This window comes from Ruditapes philippinarum, unplaced genomic scaffold (assembly GCF_026571515.1).
Source record: "Ruditapes philippinarum isolate M1 unplaced genomic scaffold, ASM2657151v2 ctg1392_1_1_1_1, whole genome shotgun sequence".
Classification (NCBI taxonomy): Eukaryota; Metazoa; Mollusca; class Bivalvia; order Venerida; family Veneridae; genus Ruditapes; species Ruditapes philippinarum.
In genome coordinates, this window is record NW_026856508.1 from 75,812 (window position 1) to 100,504 (window position 24,693).

The 24,693-nt window shown below is 32.7% G+C and overlaps 1 protein-coding gene across 2 annotated transcripts; it reads right to left on the reverse strand.

Moving 5' to 3' along the window:
- Nucleotides 1-208: 208 nt before the first annotated feature.
- LOC132746815 (baculoviral IAP repeat-containing protein 8-like) lies at nt 209-24,230 on the reverse strand. 2 transcript variants are annotated; one of them, XM_060736074.1, is made up of 9 exons: nt 24,074-24,230; nt 11,453-12,248; nt 10,927-11,078; nt 10,221-10,275; nt 9,892-10,008; nt 9,171-9,346; nt 8,017-8,203; nt 6,583-6,687; nt 209-6,034 (listed from the first exon to the last, which is right to left on the reverse strand). In XM_060736074.1, exons 2-9 carry the CDS (start codon nt 11,799-11,801, stop codon nt 5,844-5,846), a joined length of 1,332 nt encoding a protein of 443 aa, XP_060592057.1. In that variant the 5' UTR covers nt 11,802-12,248; nt 24,074-24,230; the 3' UTR covers nt 209-5,843. The 2 variants fall into 2 exon arrangements, with proteins under 2 accessions (XP_060592057.1, XP_060592058.1); XM_060736075.1 differs by lacking the exon at nt 24,074-24,230 and adding an exon at nt 14,308-14,438.
- Nucleotides 24,231-24,693: the final 463 nt, after the last annotated feature.

Below are 24,693 nucleotides of genomic sequence, written 5' to 3' on the forward strand. Positions count from 1 at the left end.
ACTTAAACCGAAGTTAAGTATACCTGGCTATTATCATACAAAATATATTATGCTATTTCAATTATTTCGAGCCTGAAACATTTTAAGGCTTATTAATTCCATTTTAATTGCTTCCGGTAGATATACCCTTTTCTGGAATGGATCGTTTGTGTTATGAATAAGATTTGAACAATAATACCATCGCTGAATCATTATCATTAAGTGGTGATATAGATAGATACTTTTATTTTCACAAACAATGAAGCGAATGAGTATATATACATGTACAAGTTAGTATACAAACATATGTTCTAGAATACAACAAAATACTTGCATAATATATAATGTTTGAATACCTATTCTATTCGTATCATAATGATACAAATATAACATATGATTGCATGAGACATGTTTTGGGCATTTGAATATGATAATTTACAATATCACTTTTGTACTGAAAATCGGACTCTAAAGATCTACAAATTATTATTATCTATGAAAAAAGAAGCGCTATATATCAGATTTATTAAACGATGAACAGACATGATTAGAAAAACTGAAATTTCAGGAGGGATATCACTGGTAAACTCACCAAAATTATAAAGGTTTAAATAATATGTTTTGCCATTTAAGAAAAAAATTACTTGAATATAGGATCTGGCATTAGTTGTCATTTGTTATAAATTTTTTCGGAACAAGTTTAAGAAATTGCTGTTAAGCTCACGCCACGTGGATGTTTACGACAGTTTTACCTTTTACCAAGAAAATGTTTTTTATTTTCATTTAAAATACACGAATGCTTAACATGGAATGAAACTAGCGTAATATGATAAAAAAAAACACACCGGTTATAAATCACAGTAAAAAACAAGGACAATCATATGAAGTCGACAGAAAGCATGTTATTAAACGCATATGGTCGTGTGCGAAAGTTGGATGTTTGAAAATGTATTGGTTATCTTGCTTCTCAGGTTAAAATGTTAATTATCCTAAATAAATTGCTCGATGTATTAAAACAATTACATCTGTTTGCTGAAGACACATGCGCTTGTTAATTTGATGACAATTAAACTTAAAATCTAAATTCAAATCTAATGGTCTCTTTAAATAACCTTATTCTGACTTTGATGTTTTAAAGGCACTTTATGCCTCGGAAATTCATTTTTTTCAGTTCTCTTGAAATGTTAAACACGTGTTAATAATGTTTTAATATGGATTTAGAGCATGTTAGATATCTAACAACTGAAAACAGTAGCGCTGGACGTACAGTAATGTATCAGAATGGTGGCAAAATGTAAACAAAATAGTATTTTTGACTTCAATACAAAAACTCATTCACTATAATTATACCAATTGCCAACAGTGCAAAGAAAGCAACAGATAGTTCAACTATGTATAAAAATGGATAGTTTTTTGGAAACTATAACGAAAAAAACAAAAATAATAAAATATTTAAACAAAAAATGAAGAATAAAAATGATTGAATGTCTGAGTCATAATGGGCCATTGATTAAAGCAAATAATATATCGTAAAATTGTCGAAAAATTTATGATTGAGGTGTATTATATAAACTAATTACAATGAAACTAAACTAACTAAGATATTAAAGCAGCACGTCTCCAAATTAATGCTTATCTTCATGAAAAGCATACATTCACAATAACTGGAACAAAGCATCTACACAACAATTATCCATACGTCCAACCCTAATAAATTTAACATAACAATTATTTAAATCTTTTCAAATTATAAATGGGTACAAGATTATTTACTAACACCACTATATAACTTACATACGTTAGTACAACACAATGATACCAAATGAAAGCCGTCTTTTTATACGTCACAGGCGCAACAAATTCATAAGATGTTGCCCTATTGTCCGGCGACCAGTCTCAATATAAACCTATAGAGTAATACTTTTATCTAACGATACGTGAATCTTTTCGACTCAATGAAATTTAGATAAAGTTTAGATTTGCTATAGTTGTCCAATCTTCTCAACATAGTGTACACTTATTAATATGTTTAACTTTGTGTAACAAACAATCCACAAAACGAAAACAAGAGATCAGTGTAACACATGCTTTACATTAACCATGCATCATAAAATACGTATCAATTACACGCAAATGAACACTTAGTTTATGAAAAGATCATCACAGTCATTTTCTAAATAATGTATACAATATATTTACAAATCTTTTTCATTTTTTCATATTTTGTTCATATCTTAACCAAAAACTGTACATGTAATATTGCATTGATTTGAAAATTGTTCTATACCTAGCTCATCATTTACAAATTCATTTTAGAAGGCCTTTAAACACCATTAATTTGTTTACAAAGTTGTATATTGTATTATTATCTTCTATAAAACTAACAAACTTCACAACATTAAGTTAAAATAGGCATTATAAGTTAATAAAATAATCCTTATCTATTGGAAAGTTATTTTTTTCACAAATTTACAAACAAAATATTCATACATTTTAAGAATTGTCTTCATTGCTTACACAGCATCGTTCATTGAACAAAACACCAAATCTAAGTAAGTGGACGTATTTACAACATTAGTATCACTATTTTTCTTATCAATTACTAAATTATTTGGCTTTCTTTACCCTGTTTTAAATTGTCATGTTTTAGTCTTGGTTGTGTTTACCGTTAGTATCTATCACATTAGTCAGTGCAAAAATCAAAACTTATTACCCAATACTGTAATCAAATATAACAATATCATATGCATATAATTATTATCATAATAATTGTAACGATATTGGCATCTTCTCCTCCCGCTAATTATGAATAAACTGATTTTCTAAATAATATTAAAACATAAAACATTGAAAAAAGACAGGCAGATAAACATTCCCTTGACTTAAGCCTGACATCACTTAACTTATTTATGGTAACACTTAATTCTAGATTTAACTTTAAATAACAAAAACCTGATTATATTTAGGATATTTTCAGGTATCCCTGTATTCATAAAGTTTAAACCATAAATTACTTCTTGTGACATAACCAGAGCTTATGTACATGTACGTGACATAAGTTTACGTACAATGTAGTTACCTAGCCTGGTTACAAAATAAAATGTCAATGGTTCCCATATAAGCCCTGAAAATAAGCTTGCTCCTATATATAAACACTATTATATATTTGTACCCAATTCGAGAACATATTATACAACATAAGTGTAAATAGTTTCCCTTAGTGCTTATTTGACCCACTATAATTTTATAAACATCGTTAATGTACTAAATTATCATACAGAGGAATTCAAAAATCGTTTACGACATACCTATATCGAAACATTTTGTGTAACGTACATATTGTCAATGACTACCCTATTGGCCCGATATATAACCTAAGGCTTGCGCATATACATAAACACTATACAAATTCATTTGATTCATTTAAAATAATTATCATGGAGAAGTTTAATATCTCCTTTATCAATGTAGAAGCAACATAACCTATTAACACAGACAAAACGCTAACAAATTTATCAATATTCTAAATATTTCCAGAGTCAAGTAACACTGCTACATACTGCTGCATGTAATTATCTGTCCGAAACCATCCGACGATGAATTAAAAAAAATCATTTCTAAAATAATCTGACATACATTTAGTATATGATTTACAGATTTATAAATACAATCTTTTCTACAATTAGGTTTGATAAATTTAAACGCAATACAAACAATACAATAACCAAAAATATGTTTTGCTCTGACACCTGATAGCATTTGTGTATATTACATGATCCATCAAATCACAGCCTCTATGCCTAACAGAAGAGCAATCATCTTGAAATTTACATTTCCTACCAATACATTTAAGATGAGTAATCCAGTCTATTTATGAAATATCGTTTTGTTTATTCAGTCTTTGCCCTGGCTATAAAACCATCATCGGGAAAAACTGTACGTGTTTGAATTAAATTCTTCTACAAAATATGTTATACAAAATTAAACAAAATACGAGAGAAAAAAGTACACATGACAATCGTAATAAAAATTGATAAAAAACAAATAAAACAAAACATCTTTCTGTTTTCCTCTATATCGTACATTATACAGTTCACGCATAGTGATAAATAAAAGTGAAACATAAAATATATATGAGCCGTGTCACGACAAAACCAACATAATGGGTTTGCGACCAGCATGGATCCAGACCAGCCTGCGCATCCGCGCAGTCTGATCAGGATCCATGCTGTTCGCTTACGAACTCTATTACAAGTAGAGAAACTGATAGCGAACAGCATGGATCCTGATCAGACTGCGCGGATGCGCAGGCTGGTCTGGATCCATGCTGGTCGCAAACCCACTATGTTGGTTTTGTCATGACGCGGCTCAATATATATATTGTAACACATGCTACATGTTTATTCAAGTGTCATAATGATTACATTGATTTTTGTTTAATATATAATAAAACAGTAGATCTATATCACATTTAAAAATATTGTTCTTAAATGTTATACATGTTCATGTATATAAAACATATGAACTTCAAAACGCACTGAATCAGTACTTTTGTCATAAAATCTTGAACAAATATTGATTATATAGCAAGCAAGCAAGTCATGAATTATATGACTCTTACTGATAAACTTTTAAAAAAGGTCTATTATAATAAAAAATATATTATATAAAAATATACTAACAGTGTGTAAATTTAAATTTAATATATCACTAAAAGAATAGATTATAAACATAATGTAGACAAAGTATGTATAAATATGAAATATAGTTATTTCTTGGGTGTTTGTGGAACAGTATAAACAGTTGCCCCTCGGTATCTACAGATCCAAATGCCATCCCTGATACCGAGGGACAACAGTTTGGACTGTTCCACGAACACCTATGAAATAATTGTTTTATTACCTAATTCATTGTTATCGAATTGCAATAACATACTTATAATTTGACAACTGTTTTAATTGTTAACTGTACTTTGCCCAATACCAATACAATGTCAATGAGAAACGTTACAACTGAATCAAAAAGACGTTTGATTTTCTATTAACGGCTAACATATACTGGGCTGAGCGACATTCGATTATCGCACAGTAGCGGGCGGCGTTAACAGGATTACCCAATGGCAGCGGTTAAACATTTAAAAACGTTGACGGCCCAACAGTTCATTTCATCACACATGATTTCAGCGATTCAATTAAACAGTTATAAAAAAGGAATTAGTATTTATAGACGGCATTAGGTAATAAATTCTAATGGAATATACAGTGTTGCAACATGCTTACAGGAAAATTCGTATACTTAAGCAAAGTACTAACATATTTGGTATCAAAATCTGCAGAAATATATAAACTTAACGATGGACCAAAGTCCATATGACGTTACGTCAGGTCAATCCATAAATGACCTGATTCATGATACTCATTCATTGTCAATTAAGGAGACAAAAAGTGTTAAATAACCGCAATTCTGCAACCTTACATTGTTACCCTTCCGCTATTGAAACGAAACCAAAATTCTGATAATTGTTAGATTTCAATTCAAAATTAAACAATTGTATGCATATATGGTCAATTTATTGCTGCAAAGTTTGGTTCCAAATGTGCCACTGTTTTGCTAAGGTGTGTATACAGAATTTCTAAGTAATCAAGTGCAAACTTTCTTTTGCAATCACATATTTTGACAATAACTCATTTGTATCACAGGAAAACATATCACAAGTAATAGCATCTACATAAATGAAATCAAATAGAGTGCAAGAGTCATATGAATTGTATCTAATCGTTTTTTTTTAAAAGTGAATGTCCCGCTTAAATATTCAATGAAATGAGGTTCTTTTCTTTCAATAAATTTGAAATGACCATAGCGTTTCACACAAGATATGTCCTGATTTTTTGCCTTATATCTTTATTACACACAGGACACTGGTTTACTTGTTCCGAGCACTCCATGCACAAACGATGATGGGTACACGGAAGGAACAAAGCATTCACGCTGTTTTTACGACATTTCATACATGTAACCAAATTCTTCAAACGCTTGTTTTCTTCAAGAGGATCTTCTAAAATAAATAAACGAGTCAATTTGTACAGGAAGCAAATTAATAGTTCATATCTTAACTGCATGTATTACTTGTACTTTCACATAGAAATGATAGTACTGAGAATTCACCATCATTCATTCATAACAAAAATTACTTGAAAAATGTGTTCTTGTAGCTTACTGCACAACAGAAGACCCGTTGCCAATGTAGAGAGACCTTGTGCGTCAACACTTTTGCCAAATATGTTTTACCATTGTATTGAAACTGTCTTTACATGTATGTACATATTTTTTTTTTTGGGGGGGGGGTTGACAAAATACGTTTTTTTAAAAAGAAAACTTGCGACATATCGCAGCATTATTCACAGCATTTTATTTAAAAGTTGTTGTATCAAATAATAAACGCATTTATATGCAACATAAATTGACATGTTTATACTTTATGGAATTTTGATTTAATGAAGCACAAGTGCAATAATCGAGTTACAGTTTTTGCGACATTTGGCTAAAATCATTTGCTGGAATCAATGATCATTATGTATGTACACAATGTAAATGACTCCTTACCTGAATGGCTCTGTTCTATATCATCAATTCTCAGCTGATACTCCCTTCTGTCCTTGACGACTTCAACCATGTCTAGTATTTCATCTATGGATGGCTTTATGGAACCTTTTTAGAATAAAATGATGACTATAATTAGAAAATACATCCTAATAATGTAAGGTTTTGCCACAACAAGAAGAAGCATCATACGTGGAAAATTGTATATTATTCAAGTTCTTTATTAGAAACTGGACAATTGTGTTTGAATTTGTTATAATAAGTGTCGCAACAATTATCTCCCTTACTAGGTATATTTTACCTTTGAGATAAAAAAAAATTTGGAAATTTTCGCACAGATCTAGACTCTAAAATGTAAATTATCAAATCTTCAAGATATTTATTAGAATGTTTTCTGTTGTAATAAATTACCATCAATTTAGGCTATCTGAATGGCATATTGAGCTTCCTTTATTCTGGGTGTAACATTTGACTTATTTCTATGGATAAATCATATGCTTACATATTGTTATTTGTATATCATTTCCTTTAATTGCAAGTTTGCAGAAAAAACTTTTTATGTGAGTTCCCTATTCTTAAAATGCTATGATATTTGAATGTTTTGACTCGTCTAGCAATGATATAATATGAGTAAATATAGATTTATTTTTTCTAATGACCTCGACTTTTCCGTATTCAAATATAAGGAATAATTCCAACAAAAATGAAACATATTTCATATTTGATATCGGTTTGCATTGATAACTGACTTTGGAGCAGAATTTGGAGATTTCCTTTATCAGACAATTTGTTGGTTCTGATGCAATTCTCAAACCTATTAATAAATGCGTCTATATTCATTTTAAATTGAAAAAAATCTACAATGGGCACAAATTCCCATAAATATTTCAAATGTTGATACAACAACAGAAATGTATCAAATGTATATTCTTAAAAAAAATATTACTTATTACTTGAAAAATAAATGTTGATAAAGCTCTTAGTAATTTAGTCTGAATAATATATGATGAATTATAATATTTCTTTCTTGAATAATTTATTATCTGCCGGAAGAATACACTGCACATGTCATATAAGACCACGTGTCTCACATGTGCACTTTCAAACAACATTCATATACAATATATATAATTCTTTGGCGATTTGTTGTTATGTATGATAAATTTTATGAACATTATTATTTATTGTTATAAAAACCTTCCTTTCTAAAGACCATAATAATGTTGATACATTGTTTTAAATAGATTCATTAGATACGTATTAGCTGCTGTATGATGATATGGAAGACTGACTTCATCTCCATTGCTTAGGTAACTTTTTTTCATTTATATTCTATGTTATTTTATCAACCGTTTTAATGAATTTTTTCAGCCAGTGCAGATTGATTTGATAGCGATACTAAAATATTAATAATTATAGCTCTAGACATTCACATACCCATGTTTCTTAAATCTTTGACAGCTTCATCTACATCTTTGAGATCGTATCCCATCTCAAGACATATGTTTTTATGTTGGTCAAGGACAGCATTTATCTCAGGGTCCATTAAACTAAGTCTCTCCATAGTGGCAGACACACTTTCATCTCCAGTACCTTCTGTGTCCGAGGATGCATTTCCAGTTTCCTAAAGAAAATAAAAATAAAAATAGCACTAGACTTGTTGGTGCTGTTGGAACATACATTTATACTAAGTAAAGTGTACATGGTAATATGAAGTCAATCAATACAGTGTTTCCCTGTGTTTGTTTGATGCTTTGCTGGGATACTTTGTTGTACGTTAAATTTTTTTTCGGGGGTGGGGGGTTGGGGGTGCGTTCATTGAATGCTGCATTTCCTTGTTGATCTTAATGTGCAGATACTATGGCTATTTTTGTTTCAATACAAGTTCTATATCTTCCAGTAATGGGAGTAATTAAATTTCTGAATTAAGAAATACAATAATGATTAAATGATTTAATCGGAGCGGACACCTTGTTATTACGATGGAAGGCTGTCAAATACTGCGGATCATGGATACAAACGTCTACTCGGATGTCGACCAAGTACTAGGAAACATTAATTACCTTCATCCGGTTCGAAACTGATATATTTTGAATAATTCAAATCGTACTGATTCATATTAAAATTGAGCTGAAATATTTTCTTAACTTAAATGGCTACTAATTACTTTATTTCAATTTTCATTCAGCTTGACCAACAGTTGTTAGAATGTCTTCATCAAACCGAGACCGCAATTTTCATTGGTTTTCATTCCCATCGAGCTCCCGTTCACCAAAGTATTTTTTACCTGATCCAAGTCTGGTGAGTATCTACACTATAAATACCTCAAGTTTATGATTTTGATCTAAAAGGTTTCGAGAAGCTTATTTACTGATTCATTAGGCAAATATCAAAGCATCATTTTACCCACGTTAACAAAACAAAAAGTAAAGTAAACTATTAGGTACATATAAAATTCAAGAGAAAAGTTAAATTTATTATGAATCTGTAAATACTGTAATACTCATGGTATTATCCCGCCCTAATTTACGCAAGAAGAAAATTTAAGAAAACAACTTTTTATATACAGATAAGTAAACTTTAAAACACACCTCTGAATTATATTCGGCCGAGGCTTTTACAAGGGCGATAAACTCGTCACCTTTCTTTTCCCTGGCATACGCACAATCCGGAAACCAGCGGCAGTGTTCCGTCCAGGGGTCATCATCTTCGTCCCACCTCCTTAAGCCACCATCGCACATGAAACAGCGCACAAGGTCTTCAATGCCTGCATGGATAAGGAATGGCAATAGACATATTATATAGTCATGCAGATATATTCAAAAATAATACATGTAATAGTGCGACTTCTTGAAAAATAAGTATTTAGCAAAGTAGCAAGGAAAGTATTTTTTTTTTTTGCACTTGCACCGTAATTAAATGGAGTGTACTTAGTCTAATACTTTACATCATTGTGGTTCTAACTTAACCCTTATCCCCTAACAAAATTATGCAATGGTACACAATTGATGTTTCCTAAGCCATTATTTAGAGTGAAAGATTATTTGCAATCATATTTCTTATTTCCAGATACAATCAACCATATTTATAATTTTCACTTATTCATATTTATATCGTTTCATAAAGTAAGAGATAATTTGCCAACAACAAATTTTAGCATATAAGACATTATCTTTTATTCTTCAAATAGCTAATTAAGTGTTCTTCGTATATTTTGCCCTCTGGAAATTCAAAAAAGATTTAAAAGCATACATATGTAAAAGGGTTAACACCACGGAACTTAAAAGACTAAAACTGAAAAAATATATTTACCAAGGTAAAAAAGCCCAGCATCTGCCAAGGTTTCTGGTTTCTGGGATAAATGTCTCGGCCAATTCTTGAAAGATAAAAGGCGTGCTTCATATGTCTTTAGCTCCGGGTGACGACAATCTAAATAGGAAGAAATATAAACCATTAATTCCATCGTAAAATCAAGATTTTATAGAGTGATCTTATAAAAACGTATCAATGCTTTAGAAATATTATATCTTCATAGTACATAGATACTATACAAGCGTTAATATCAATATTGTTTCAGTATGACACAAATGTGTTCTTTAAATTCACACATATTTTATGTTTAAAATCATCTGTTAACTTACTTTGAATATAGTTTCTCGGGATCGCCTTTTCTTTATCTTGTTCTTCACATTTGTTCTGAAAAGAATGTTTTGTTTACTAAACATGGCTATATTTGTTTGAAATATTCACAAATCATTAAGAAAATTACTAGCCTTTTAAACTAAATCACATAGGCAATAAATACAGCTCAATATAAAAAAGAACATTATTTACACGAGTAAACAATAATACGTCATGGACAGAGGGTTGGTGTATTCCAACCATTTGCACGTTTGAACTAAAAATAATGCACATTAGTTCCACTGGCGTTATACAAACCATGTCATGACACAGCTGAGAAGTCAAACGTTATATCATATCATATCATATTATATCATATAATATCATTGCAGGTTGACTTCTAAACACAACTACATGTACATATATAAATAGTTACTATGAAAATAATGATACAATGTGCAATACCTCCATTGCATGAAGGGACTTATTGCTAACATAGAACTATTTTCATTACTATTTCGCCAGAAGTTTCGTATACATGTATTACTTTATTTGATTCATGAAAGCGCAGGAGACGACTAAAAAGGGTCAAAGATCTTTCGTAGCTGCCTTGCGTGTCTTTGTAAGTTCTATATTTTTATCATGATTCTGCATCTGCCGGTATCGGTATACATGACTTAAATGTAAAACGAAACCCGATTCAACTAAAAAGGACTATAATCATACCTTTATTGATGATAATCTTACAGGTCCCAAGTATTCTTGGAGGTAATTACAGTCTCCCGAGTATCGAACATGTTCTAGTAATGGATCGTCGCCTTCAGTAAAGTCTTTTAGGCCTATTCCACATTGGAAACAGCGCACTAAGTCGCTTTGATCTGCAATACAATAAAAGATATCATGACTTTTTGTGTCTCTTTATTTTTTTCCAAAACCAGAATTTTTTTTAATGTAGAACGATATAAATATGACAACAATCTTTAAATGAACTTTTTGAACCATTTCTACAGTTGGTAGTGTGTTGATCATACAACCGAACTAGAAAGCAACATACGGAAAAAATCATCAGAGATTCATTTTTGCATAAAATATTGGCAAATTTGTGAATACCTTTGTGTTTTAGAGTAAGAAATAACATTACCAAGTATTACTATGTTTTTCTCTTGTAAACGGTGACTTAACATGTTGGTCACGCATTATTTCATTATGAAAGAGTCCTTACTGTAACAGCAATAACTAAATAATAACTGACTTGTATAGAAAAATCCTGCTTCAGACAAGCATACAGGGTCAGGATTAGAACGTGTCCACCTCGCAAAAGATCGGAGCCGTTGCCCATAATCCACGTAGTCCGCATGTCTTGGTGGAGGTGTCGGTCTGCGTGTGGTCCTCAGAGTCTCTCGAGGTATCGAGTTTGATAAGGTTTCTTGCACGTTTGTAACAGGGTCGGTAACTGTATGACGATCAACGATTTGTGGGTTATATTTTGAGATTGATGGAAATGATGTCCCGTTTGAAAAAGCGATTTCGCTTCGTTCAGAGTTATCTTGATCTATAGAAACCTGCTGAGGAAATTTCGCTGCAGCAAAAAGCTCGGCCATAGTTAATTAGAATTACGTTTTCTTTTCCGAACTATTTCTTGAGTAATAAATAAATGAATTCAATACGAGCGCATTATGAAAATCAATCAGATTGTAAAGTAGTTAAATGTAGCTTTAATATCAATATATTTAATGTTTCCAACCCTTGTCTAGCGTCCGCTTGTTAAGCATTGGATGAGATCCGTCATTTATGCTCGTGTACAGGTGACAGGAGTTTGCCTCACAAATATCACGTGCAAAGATATCAATTATTGTCTTTATAAATTTCCATTCAGCACGACCGTATCCTTTCAAACAATATATGCGTTCTTTGCAGATGTTTAGTCTTTTATAAAAAGTTATAAGGTCGGCTTTTGAAATGAACTTGTTGAATCTGTTGCCCTTAAGCGATACCATTGTTCTCCAGGAATGTCATTTCTATTACGTAATCCGCAAAAGATTTGAAATCTGAAATGACACCAAAAAAATAAATGAATCTAAATATATATAGTTTTTCTTAAACAGTATGGCCTTTTAAGCATATAGTAAACAGAGTGTTATATGATTAAAAGATAAAGTCAGTTTGAAATCTGAACACTAAAATATTTTGGTAAAGTCTGATTCCTCCAACAAAATTACATGAAAATTGTAGACTCGGTTTAATTGAGTGTCGACATGAGGAATAATAAAAAAAGTGCAACATCCCTCACAACCAATTGAGCTGTACTCAATTTTCAACACTGGCATAATGATCCCGAAGGACCAGCAAAATATTTATACGCGAGCAACATCTGATAAGTTTCTTATTCAACGCCTGATATTCATCAGAATACAAATATTTTAACAACCATTTATTTCAGCACAATCGTCTTTAAATTCGGTAACACTTTGTGATACTAGTTTATACCTGTTAAAGCATTGCATAAATTATGACGATCACAATGAGAGCAAAGCAATGTGAAAATAAAATAACATTATTTTAAACATTACTTTATTATATTTATAGGAGTATATAGGGGTTTAACGTTATTAATATCATTATCTTGACGGGTGAAACCGATAGACATTTTTCTTCAATTAGTAATATTAATATTGTTTTGTTAAAAACATATAATATATATATATACTTTTTTAGCCCGCCACACACACACAAAACGACGCAAGGAAATAAAGTATGATTGTTTGATAGCACTATATTTCTGCAAATCTACATAGTTATGTTATATTGTTTCGGTGTCATTTGATCTCAGTGAAAGTGTTTTGAATTTTGATATATTCATTGAAATTTGAAACATTCCGTTTGTTTAAGAAATATTTGTAATTCATTTAATATGATTAAATTAATTGCAATATATTTTCTATATTAGAGCAATGTCGTTAATTAAAAAAAATAAACATACAAATTTAAATTCATGGTTGTGGAACAAAAAAAAAATCTTCATAAAATTTGTCTATTTTATAACAATATAAAATCCGTTCAAACTAAGCCAATCTAAAAATAAAAAGCTTATATTAAGCATCGAAACGAAAGTAGGATTTTCAATTTTCTATTTTTAGAAATGAAAACTACAATATGAACTAAAAGAAGGAACTTTTGGAAATCGTGTTATTCAATATCCAAATCCTGTTAGCAATATTTTATATTTTAAATTAGTTCTTTACTTTACAATCAGGTTAATACTCGTATAATATAAATGCTGACTTAAGGAATAATAATAATATATAATTAGTGACTTCGTAAAGGCTGACCTAACACTGTCATAGCATTTACAAACTGTGCCAAAGAATTTGAAAAATTTGAAAAATGTAACGATCTAATTGAACACGCGCTAAAAAATGAGATAAACATTAAAAATCTCGAGCAATGAACAACTTGTTTATTTGATTCATAACTGTTCCAGAAAATGTGCAAAATTTATATTGTGAAAGCGTATTACATAAGAAGTGTTTTGTTTCCTTTACTCCATGTTACATTTAATTTGATTGTTCCGGACCCTGCCTATTTTTGTTAGTTGCCTGATATATGTATTGTTAATTATCGTCAAAACACATGCCACTATAATATATGATTGTCTTATCTTATCTCAAAGTTTCTATCACCAAAATCTGGTAATAAAACGCATCCTGCTAATTTTTCAGATATTTGAATCTATGTCATTTTACGGTTGTAACAGTTATTGGTTACATTTGATAGTATGACTACGCAATACGTTAGAATATGATAATATCTAATAATTAATAACAAGATGCCAATATTATAAATTATATGCTAGTTTTCTGCAGAGCATCTTACATTTAATTGTGAAAGATACAAGAACATATTGAATCAAAATAAGAAACAATTATTCCTCAATGGGAAGACAAGAAATACGTATCAATTTAAATCTATTATAAAAGATTGATTTCTTAAAAGTTTAAGTAGAGACTTGTTTGAATTAAGATAAGTATCTGGTAACATACACGTCAAACTGAAATAACAATATATTTGAGGAAAAGAAAAAAATGTAGAAAAGCAAGCGGCAATTACCGATTTTAAGACAACATCCACATATGTGCTGAATTTGCTACACAATAAACCCGGGCACATATCAAAAATGGATATTACTTGTAGAATGAAAAATGAAAACGAAAATAACAATGCATCAGATTTTCATCAAGATCAGCTGACATAGGTTCCCAGGATTATTTATAATACATATTTAAAAAAGAGAGAATAAGGTTTCACATCTACAATAATATGGCTGACTAGTTGTTGAGTAAATGCACACTGCGTTTTAATGTAGTATAGTTTAAAGTGTTTAAACGTAGTGATATAACAAAAGAGACATCTTTTAAATACATAAATACTGTCGTCAGCGGAAATCCCAGTGAGTCATATAAATTTGCAATTTTCCATACTTTTATTATTCATGGATTTCTCACGGTTATTATTATGGCCTCAACACAGACGGTAGGATTTAGCTGTGCAGCACTAATTAGAGATAAGATCTACAAAGACGGTAATTATACACTGTAGGAATCATGTAGGTTTCCCTAAAAAAGGATCCCTTTACATTGATCCTTTACATACTTTACTCTCTAAATACTTTTTTCGCCATGAGTAATGATTGAAACACCTCAATTTAAAAAAAAAGATTGTTTAATGTGAAGCCTGACCGAGACTCAAACCTGGGACCCTCGTAATACCGTACTGTGGCTCTACTGACTAAGCTATCCGGCCGCCTGCAAACTACCTCCCCTCCCCTAATTAAAGAACAGTTCAATACCGTGACACAATCATTTTCGTAATATTTTTGGATTCGAACATAACACAACTTTGGGTCTCCTGAAGAGTTTAGAACATCATTTTTACCCCCATCTTACTACTATGTTTTCCTTTTAGCCCTGATTGTTCTGGAATTTCATTCATAACACCCATTATCAGGAGATAATTTGGTAATCTGTTACTTGTCATTGTGGGAGGTCTGTAGAAATCTGTACGACAAGATTTCAAAATAGAACATGTCCTATCCCTTACAGCTAGACTTAAGGTTTCCGAATTCAAGAAATAGTAGCCTTCACACATTAAGATTTGTCTGTACATCTTAGTTTTAATTGGTATCCTACCGTCTGTTGAGGCCTTAATATTAAGCAAAGGATTCAAGAATTTTCATGGATCTATTTGTTTTTAAATTTTAGGCAACATTTGGTTTATTTTGGACATTTATACAATATTACTTCTTCTTACTATTATTTATATTTATTTTGTTTAAACAATTCGCATAATACAGTTAAGCCAATCACATGCTTATTTATTGTCAAAATGCGATTCTGAACCTTGAATAGTATATCTCATATTTATTAAGATAATCGAACACAATAGTAAGAATACACAGAACGGATACGGTTTTTTCGATCTAACCTACTACAGAAATAGTAATTTAATTATGTGAGTTGTTAAATAAGTTAATTCGAATAAATCAAGTATAAGCCCGCCTTAATTAGGTAAATTTATAAATATAAAAGTAAACAGTACATTGCATTTACATACATGTACTTATTATTATGGTTGTAGAAACCGAAAGTACAAAAGTTTTATAGATAAACAGGTTTTATCTATTATTTAACAAAGTGTTGGCAGTTCTAAACACATTTTAGTGTTTTTGGTTCGTTATCTATCATGTATCTAACAGACCTCATCTTACAGGTTTTCTGAACCCATATTCTTCCTATTTTATCAAAACTGAGAGAATCCTGTTTTAATAAATCATCATTTAAAAAAGGCTTTTCTTTGCTTTTGTTTGTTATTATCTCAACAGATAGTTTTTTATCTTAGTACATGTACTTCTTCATTAACGAGAAAGATAAGTGAAAATATTCCTTAACTTATAAAAAGATGTTTGTTGTTGTTGTTCCATATACCTCATACAAAACTTTATCTCCGCTTTAGTCAATAAATATCAAACAAAAGAGTAAACTTTTGTCACTTTTGTTATTTGCATACTTCTGTAAAGAATATGTTAAACTTTGATATTACTAAATTTTAAATGGTATTTGAAACGTTGGCAGTTATACACGTAAAACCTTATATCGAACTTTTCAAAGACTATAATCTGTATGACGATGTGCTTTGTATTTGAGGACGAATGACAGTTTACCTATTGTTGTCAATGGAATCGTTTTTGAAAATATGAACTCGAACTTTAACCTAATCAATTCTCTAATGACTCTTAGATTCCTCGACGGAATGCTTTACTCAACTTTACAAATAATAAAGAAAAGAAAGTTCATCACATACCCGTGTCGATTTCGCGGCTCCGTAAAAAATGGTATTACACGGCCGTGCATATATTTTGACGTGACGTCACAAAATCAGAATGTTTCTGCTTGAGTGACAATTTACTCATTCTTTTAATTCAATGTGTTTACATTTTGTATATCAACTCGTTATGCGGTACTTATCTTTATGACATTAAAATATAATATGCACGTATGTAAAATTAATTTAATGCTGGAGCTAGCCATATATTGTATTACAATAACTTGAAACTTTTCAAAGAAGATAATACGCTTAGTACAGAGACAAACTGCTAGGTAGTTTCGCTAGATTTTAAGGTTACTTGAACATAGTTTTGTTGGACCAATTCGTAAAGGATCCCATTTATAACACCTGTTACGACTGGATCCCATTGGTAACACATGTCTTACGAATGCGATCCTATTTGTAACACACGTATTACATATGTGATCCGTTAAGGATGTGGTCCAACATAGCTTTTAGCTTCATTAAATGAAACTTAGTTTGCTAAGTACTTATTTTGTGTATAGTTAGATGCTTGAAACTTATTTACCGCACAGTCATCACCTTGTTACAAGTAATTGTACTTACCCACTTTTTCCGGATGAGACATGGAGACTTTTGAAGAGTTTTTGTTTCTGTCATAAATACGGGTTACATTTAGTGGTTTTGTTGTTAGTCCTTACTGAGAGTGAGTCAATTTACAAAAAGCACAAAAAAAAATGTCACAAAATAATTTCCCTTTTAAATTTGAAATATGATCGATGTTGTGGTGAAAACTGGAGAGCACAGAAATGTTATAATTATAAGGAAGTACTTTAAATATACTCTTCAAAAATCATTCTTATAAGGAAACAGAAAAACGCAAATCATTACGCCATTTTAATATATGAAAAAAAAGTGATTGCTCCACGACAAGTATAACTTTAAATGAATAAATATGTGTACAGCATGTATATTATGTATAGAAATTGTTACTTAATTGACAAGTTCTGTTCGTTATTTATAAAGTTCTGACCTACGTACATGCAGCATTGTATCGTAAAATGTCATGGAAAAGAGTGATCCCTTGGAAGCATTTATCATAAAAATAGCAGACTCGGTTTGATTGTGTCTGTACTTGAGGAATGATGAAAAAACGTGCAAAATCCCTCATGACCACTAGTACCGACTCGCTTCACAAATATGAACGCACTCAATGAACTTTGTTTTGCTTCAGACAGAAATATTGCTCAAAGTGTTTGGTCAGGCAACATCACGATTCAAAGTACTGTAAAAGTGGTTAAGTTAGCGACACAGAAATACATAAATGTATAGGCGAATTTCGCGAATGAACGAAAATCGCTTTTTTTCTCAAGTATAAATATCAACCAACCTTTCATTAAATTATACCCTTGAAAAATTCGAAAATATTTTAAATTCGCTAAATTTTCGATCTGTGGAAATTTCCACTTATACAGTAATTTGTTTAGGCCATATGCGACAGCTAAACTGACAATCAAAGATATCCATGGGCTGTTAAATAGTTTATGTTGCCATTACAGGCATAGAACTGTGGGTTTGAATAAGTATTTCACATAGCAAATATTATAACAGTCAAAGAACTAAAATGATCTGGAAACAATGCGGTAATACTATCGATTATTATTCAGTATTGAATTTAAAAATGTAAAATAACTTATTGATTTTGATATGGATTTTTGGACTCGATAATGAAAACGAGGCTGGACTGGAATGATTTAGTCCAATAAAGATTGCTATTGGAGAAATATGTTTGCATTTAACAAGATGTGAACTAATAGGTTATATTTTATTTGTGTAGATTTCTCCCCATACATACTCATGTTATATATATATAATGCATATTATCATCATATTTTATTTCATATTTATCAATTATTCAGGTAATAATCATGTCGATTTGAATTGCCAGACCTATTATATGGAATAGATTTATATAATCTATGTAGTTAGATAGAATTTTTGTTGTATGTGTTGGGCATTATTTCAGGCTCGAGAGGGCATCTGAGTAGAACCACCTTCGTTCCATAAGCTAGGAGGATAGCTTCTTCACATGAAAAGTTCTAAGTCCCTGGCGGGATTTGAACCCACAGTAATGATGGACAACATGTTTAGAGTCAACCCCTCGAAACCACTCCACCACGGACGACCCTTGCTCAAATGAAGAACATTTAAAGTGGTTATATTAGACATCAGAACTGAAAAAAATCCAAATTTCCTTTTATCATATTACATATGAGATATTATATTTCTAATAATTCTCTTTTGTGTGTAAAAACATTCAAACGATTTTTGTAAAATTGTAATAAATAATGCATAATTTGATAGATATATACCTGCTGAAAAAGAAACTCACCTATAAGAATGCATCCTTCACATTTAGATTTCGTTTAATTTATAAAAAAAAAAATATTGTATTCAATTTCATAAACTTCACCGTTTAAATTATATGAGGATGTATATAAATGACGAAGAAGCTTTTCTCTGAAACACTTTTATTGACAATTGTCATTATAACGAGTATCTATTTTGTGGTAATATATTAATAAAAACCAAATTTATCCACGATACTTAACATCCTTTAAAGTATTTATATATGAGCCGTGTCACGACAAAACCAACATAATGCGTTTGCGACCAGCATGGATCCAGACCAGCCTGCGCATCCGCGCAGTCTGATCAGGATCCATGCTGTTCGCTATTAGTTTCTCTACTTGTAGTAGGGTTGGTTAGCGAACAGCATGGATCCTGTTAAGACTGCGCGGAGGCGCAGGCTGGTCTGGATCCATGCTGGTCGCAAACGCCCTATGTTGGTTTTGTCGTGACGCGGCTCATATATTTTTGTGAAACTTTCTAGGATGTTTCTGAATCAGATTTTGATGATATCTTTATTGATTTCTTAAATGCATAACACTTTGAAGCTTTGTTTTTTGCTGAACAGCTCATTCATTAAAGTACCTTTCGTTTACCAAGTCAATGATAGGCAAGAAATCTTCCATATACGAAAAACATGTCTTATGGTTCTTGGAAAAATGGCTTTTATTGACACACCGTCTTTAACAAAGGCAAAGGAAACACACACAAAAAAACCCTGTTCTATAATATAGGTGATTCTTGATTCTTAGATACCACGTAGTCTGTGTTACTTTATGCGGATGTCTTTGTGTTTTTTGTAGGTGATTCTCGAGGGAGTTACTTGTTACTTTGTGCAACTTTCTAGGAGGATGGTCATTTTATTTTTCCTCGTTTAACAATTCCTTTTTTAGCTAAGTGGCAATGAAAAATCTCTCAAAGTGAATGATTTGTTTATATAAGGTAATAAAAGGTTGCGGTAAGGAATGAAAGTAGCTTTGACATGTCAAGTAAGATAAACCTATTTCAACTATATATTGCACAGTTGTACCTTGTCTAAGATTCTATTCAGCCTCTAGCTACTGGCAGTGTCCATCATAGTAATTAAAACCTACAAAGTTGATAATTATACAACCGGACTGTCTCAGGGTCATTGGGCTAATCCTCATATTTTACTTTGCCCATGTACACAGTTTATCAAACGCCACTGATTTTATATTATAAAAATAACACAATGTTTCTCAGGGTAATAGTGCATATTAGCAATCCGAGAACTGAAATAACACATGAGGCGGATATTACATGTAGCAATCCGAGAACTGAAATAACACATGAGGCAGATATTACATGTAGCAATCCGAGAACTGAAATAACACATGAGGCAGATATTAGCAACCCGAGAACTGAAATAACACATGAGGCAGATATTACATGTAGCAATCCGAGAACTGAAATAACACATGGGGCAGATAGTACATGTAGAAATCCGAGAACTGAAATAACACACGAGGCAGATATTACATGTAGCAATCCGAGAACTGAAATAACACATGAGGCAGATATTACATGTAGCAATCCGAGAACTGAAATAACACCCAGGGCTGATATTAGCAACCCGAGAACTGAAATAATACCCGAGGCAGATATTACATGTAGCAATCCGAGAACTGGAATAACACACGAGGCAGATATTACATGTAGCAATCCAAGAACTGAAATAACACCCGGTGCGGATATTAGCAATCCGAAAACTGAAATAACACACGAGGCAGATATTACATGTAGCAATCCGAGAACTGAAATAACACATGAGGCAGATATTACATGTAGCAATCCGAGAACTGAAATAACACCCGGGGCGGATATTAGCAACCCGAGAACTGAAATAATACCCGAGGCAGATATTACATGCAGCAATCCGAGAACTGAAATAACACATGAGGCAGATATTACATGTAGCAATCCGAGAACTGAAATAACACCAGGGGCGGATATTAGCAACCCGAGAACTGAAATAATACCCAAGGCATATATTACATGTAGCAATCCGAGAAACTGGAATAGCACACGAGGCAGATATTACATGTAGCAATCCAAGAACTGAAATAACACCCGGGGCGGATATTAGCAACCCGAGAACTGAAATAATACACGAGGCAGATATTACATGTAGCAATCCGAAAACTGAAATAACACACGAGGCAGATATTACATGTAGCAATCCGAGAATTGAAATAACACCCGGGGCGGATATTAGCAACCCGAGACTTGAAATAATACCCGAGGCAGATATTACATGTAGCAATCCGAGAACTGGAATAACACACGAGGCAGATATTACATGTAGCAATCCGAGAACTGAAATAACACCCGGGTCGGATATTAGCAACCCGAGAACTGAAAAAATACCCGAGGCAGATATTACATGTAGCAATCCGAGAACTGGAATAACACACGAGGCAGATATTACATGTAGCAATCCGAGAACTGAAATAACACCCGGGCTGATATTAGCAACCCGAGAACTGAAATAATACCCGAGGCAGATATTACATGTAGCAATCCGAGAACTGGAATAACACACGAGGCAGATATTACATGTAGCAATCGAGAACTGAAATAACACCCGGGGCGGATATTAGCGACCCGAGAACTGAAATAACACACGAGGCAGATATTACATGTAGCAATCCGAGAACTGAAATAACACATGAGGCAGATATTACATGTAGCAATCCGAGAACTGAAATAACACCCGGGGCGGATATTAGCAACCCGAGAACTGAAATAATACCCGAGGCAGATATTACATGTAGCAATCCGAGAACTGGAATAACACACGAGGCAGATATTACATGTAGCAATCCGAGAACTGAAATAACACCAGGGGCGGATATTAGCAACCCGATAACTGAAATAACACACGAGGCAGATATTACATGTAGCAATCCGAGAACTGAAATAACACCCGAGGCGGATATTAGCAACCCGATAACTGAAATAATACCCGAGGCGGATATAAGCAACCGAGAACTGAAATAACAGCCGAGGCGGAAATAGACACCCGAGAACTGAAAAAACACCCGTGACGGATATTATACATGTAGCAATCCGAGAACTGAAATAACACCCGAGGCGGATATTAGCAACCCGAGAACTGAAATAACACCCGAGGTGTAACCGAGAGGTATGTGCTATTTTTTATTATACCGAACCAACATCTTAATGTAATTTTTCACCGCAATGCATTATTATTCCGAGAGCAATTCATCATGTTGAGTTTTTTTTAGGGAAGAAAACTAGAAAATTACGTTTTCTTAAGTCTATAAGGATTACTCGCCCCTGGGAATATTGGTAAAAGATATTGACCGGGTGATATTAAACCGCATGTGGCGTCACATTAGGCTATGTAGTAAAAACTTTACTTGGAAAGTAATCGATAGTTTATTGAAATTGATCTTGGGCATTTGGCAGAATCGGACTGTTGGAAGGCTTGAAACTGGCAAAATACAATACACTACACACGTATGTTGAGTATTTCGTAAATATAAAAATGCCTTAAATTGATTTTCGTTTAACAACCATGCATGTGTGTATCAATCGTATCTGTTTAAACATACAATAAAATGCAGGGTTTAAAGTTTTTTGATATTTGATATATAAAATAAGAATATTAATTATGTTCAAGGCAATGTTTATTTTCTTGTAAAAAGTACAAAACAAAACTAGGAAACTATAAAAGATAAAATATGAACTAGTCTGATATTTTAATTGGTATTTTATACTCGTATAATCAAGTTTTAATGTGTCTTGCCTACTTTCAATTCATCTTTCATAAAATTATGAACAAAAATGTCAAATTTCAAAGAAATTTATATTTTATTTCATTTATTCTATTTTACAACACTACAAGTTTTTATAATTAAGAAATAATATCGGTCTTAGCGGTGTTTATCGGCTATTTAAGCTACAGTCTCACTAACATCCCGGCAGAGCCCCGGTAGACGTCCGGGTTGCCGGGAACGACCGGGGTACGACCGGGAACAACCGGAGTACAACCGTAACTCTGCCGGCAACGTCCGGGATGATCCGGGAACATCCGGCATTCGACCCCGGATGGAATAAAAATTTAATATCACCGGGGTGGTCCGGGATGATCCGGGAAGGTATAGCTTTGCCGGCTTTATCCTTAGCTCTGCCGGGAATGACCGGGGTTATACCAGGGAAGCACCGTAGCTCTGCCGGCACAAACCGGCCCCTGTAACTACAGGCAGAGCCCCGGATGATTAAGGTAGAGCTACGGTTGATCCCGGTAGAGCCCCGGCAAAGCCCGGTTCATTTCAAAAGAATAACGACAATTTGCGATGATTGCACTTGTTTGTATTAAAACCCTTCCCATTTCCCTTCTATCCAGTCTGGAACAATAGATATTATATTAAATAAAAAGTATGTATCAATGTTATCATTTTCGGACGTTTTTAAGCTACCGGGGTTCTACCGGGGCTCTACCTGGATCGTCCTGGGCTCTGCCGGGGCTCTGCCTGGATCGACCGGGGCTCTGCCTGGGTCAACCGGGGCTCTTCCGGCATCATCCGGGAACGACCGGGAAAGCACCGGCATGAACCGTAGCTTCACCTGGGCTCTGCCTTGATGATTCGGAGCGCAACCTGGGTGGTTAGTTGGGAACTTCTGTAGTGCTGCCGGGGTAAGTGTGACTGCAACAATAATTTCAACCCGGATCGTCCCGGATCATCCCGGTAACTTACCGGGATGGTCCTGGGCTCTGCCGGGAGTAAGTGAGACCGCAGCTTAAACACCGGTTTGGAGTTTTGATGCATAGGAATAGACCACGAAGGCTGCGTTCATTGAACGCCGCCTTTCCTTGTTGATCTTGTGTATCATATTTTAACTTCGGAACACCTCTCTCCGATTATTCCTAATACAATGTAATAAGAGCTTATCCGGTGATTGAAGGAAAAATCCGACATGTTGATTTTTTTCGCAGATGCGACCAATCGAATTTCTTACTTTCCCGACATTTGAACAATTCAAGAAATCTTCCACACCTTCTTTTAAAGAAACTTTATTGTGTTGTTGATGTTGATGAATTAATTATTCATGGAGTATCATAAAATCGAGTTACCTTTTTGTTTCGCTTCTGGTGTAAAAAATCCAAATTAATTCCGTTTCGGTAAATGCAACCAAATCAACCCAAAAAAGTTATACTTATTTTGATATCTACTGTATTCAAATTTATGAATTTTTCTGTTGTTGTGCAAATAAGCGGAAAAAAAATTTGTATGCATAATATAGTTATATTTTATTCGACCCGGAAGTTTTGTTTGGGATCATAATTTGCTATACACCAGGAAGCGTTTCATAAAGAACCTTAAGACTTATTTTAGTCTTATGTGTAACTGCGTTTCAATAAAAGTCCTAAGTACAATTTTAAAACTAAACTTAGGACTATTCCTATAGGTGCCTCAGGGCACTCCTAACTTTTGTCTTAAGTTATAAATACAAAAAAACATTGCAGCTCTTATTGTATTGTCTGATATAGATATATACGTATAAGAAAAGATTAAGCTAATATACATCTAATTACCAGCAAGTATTATTCAGTACATTATTATATTGATTTTTACATATATTATAAGAACAACAATAACAACTTCAATAAATACTTTTAGGATAACTCAAACTTTTATGAAAATAAACACATTTATTTTTGCTTACGAGTGATACGTTTTATTCATAAAAGAA

What these genes read in the sequence shown, in the direction of transcription:
- LOC132746815 (XM_060736074.1), bottom strand. Translation starts at nt 11,801, where the DNA reads ATGGCCGAGCTTTTTGCTGCAGCGAAATTTCCTCAGCAGGTTTCTATA. An exon ending in CGGCCGAATATAATTCAGAG is followed by an intron (nt 8,204 to 9,170) that starts GTGTGTTTTAAA and finishes TATTTTCTTTAG; the next exon opens with GAAACTGGAAATGCATCCTC. An exon ending in TATAGAACAGAGCCATTCAG is followed by an intron (nt 6,035 to 6,582) that starts GTAAGGAGTCAT and finishes TATTTATTTTAG; the next exon opens with AAGATCCTCTTGAAGAAAAC.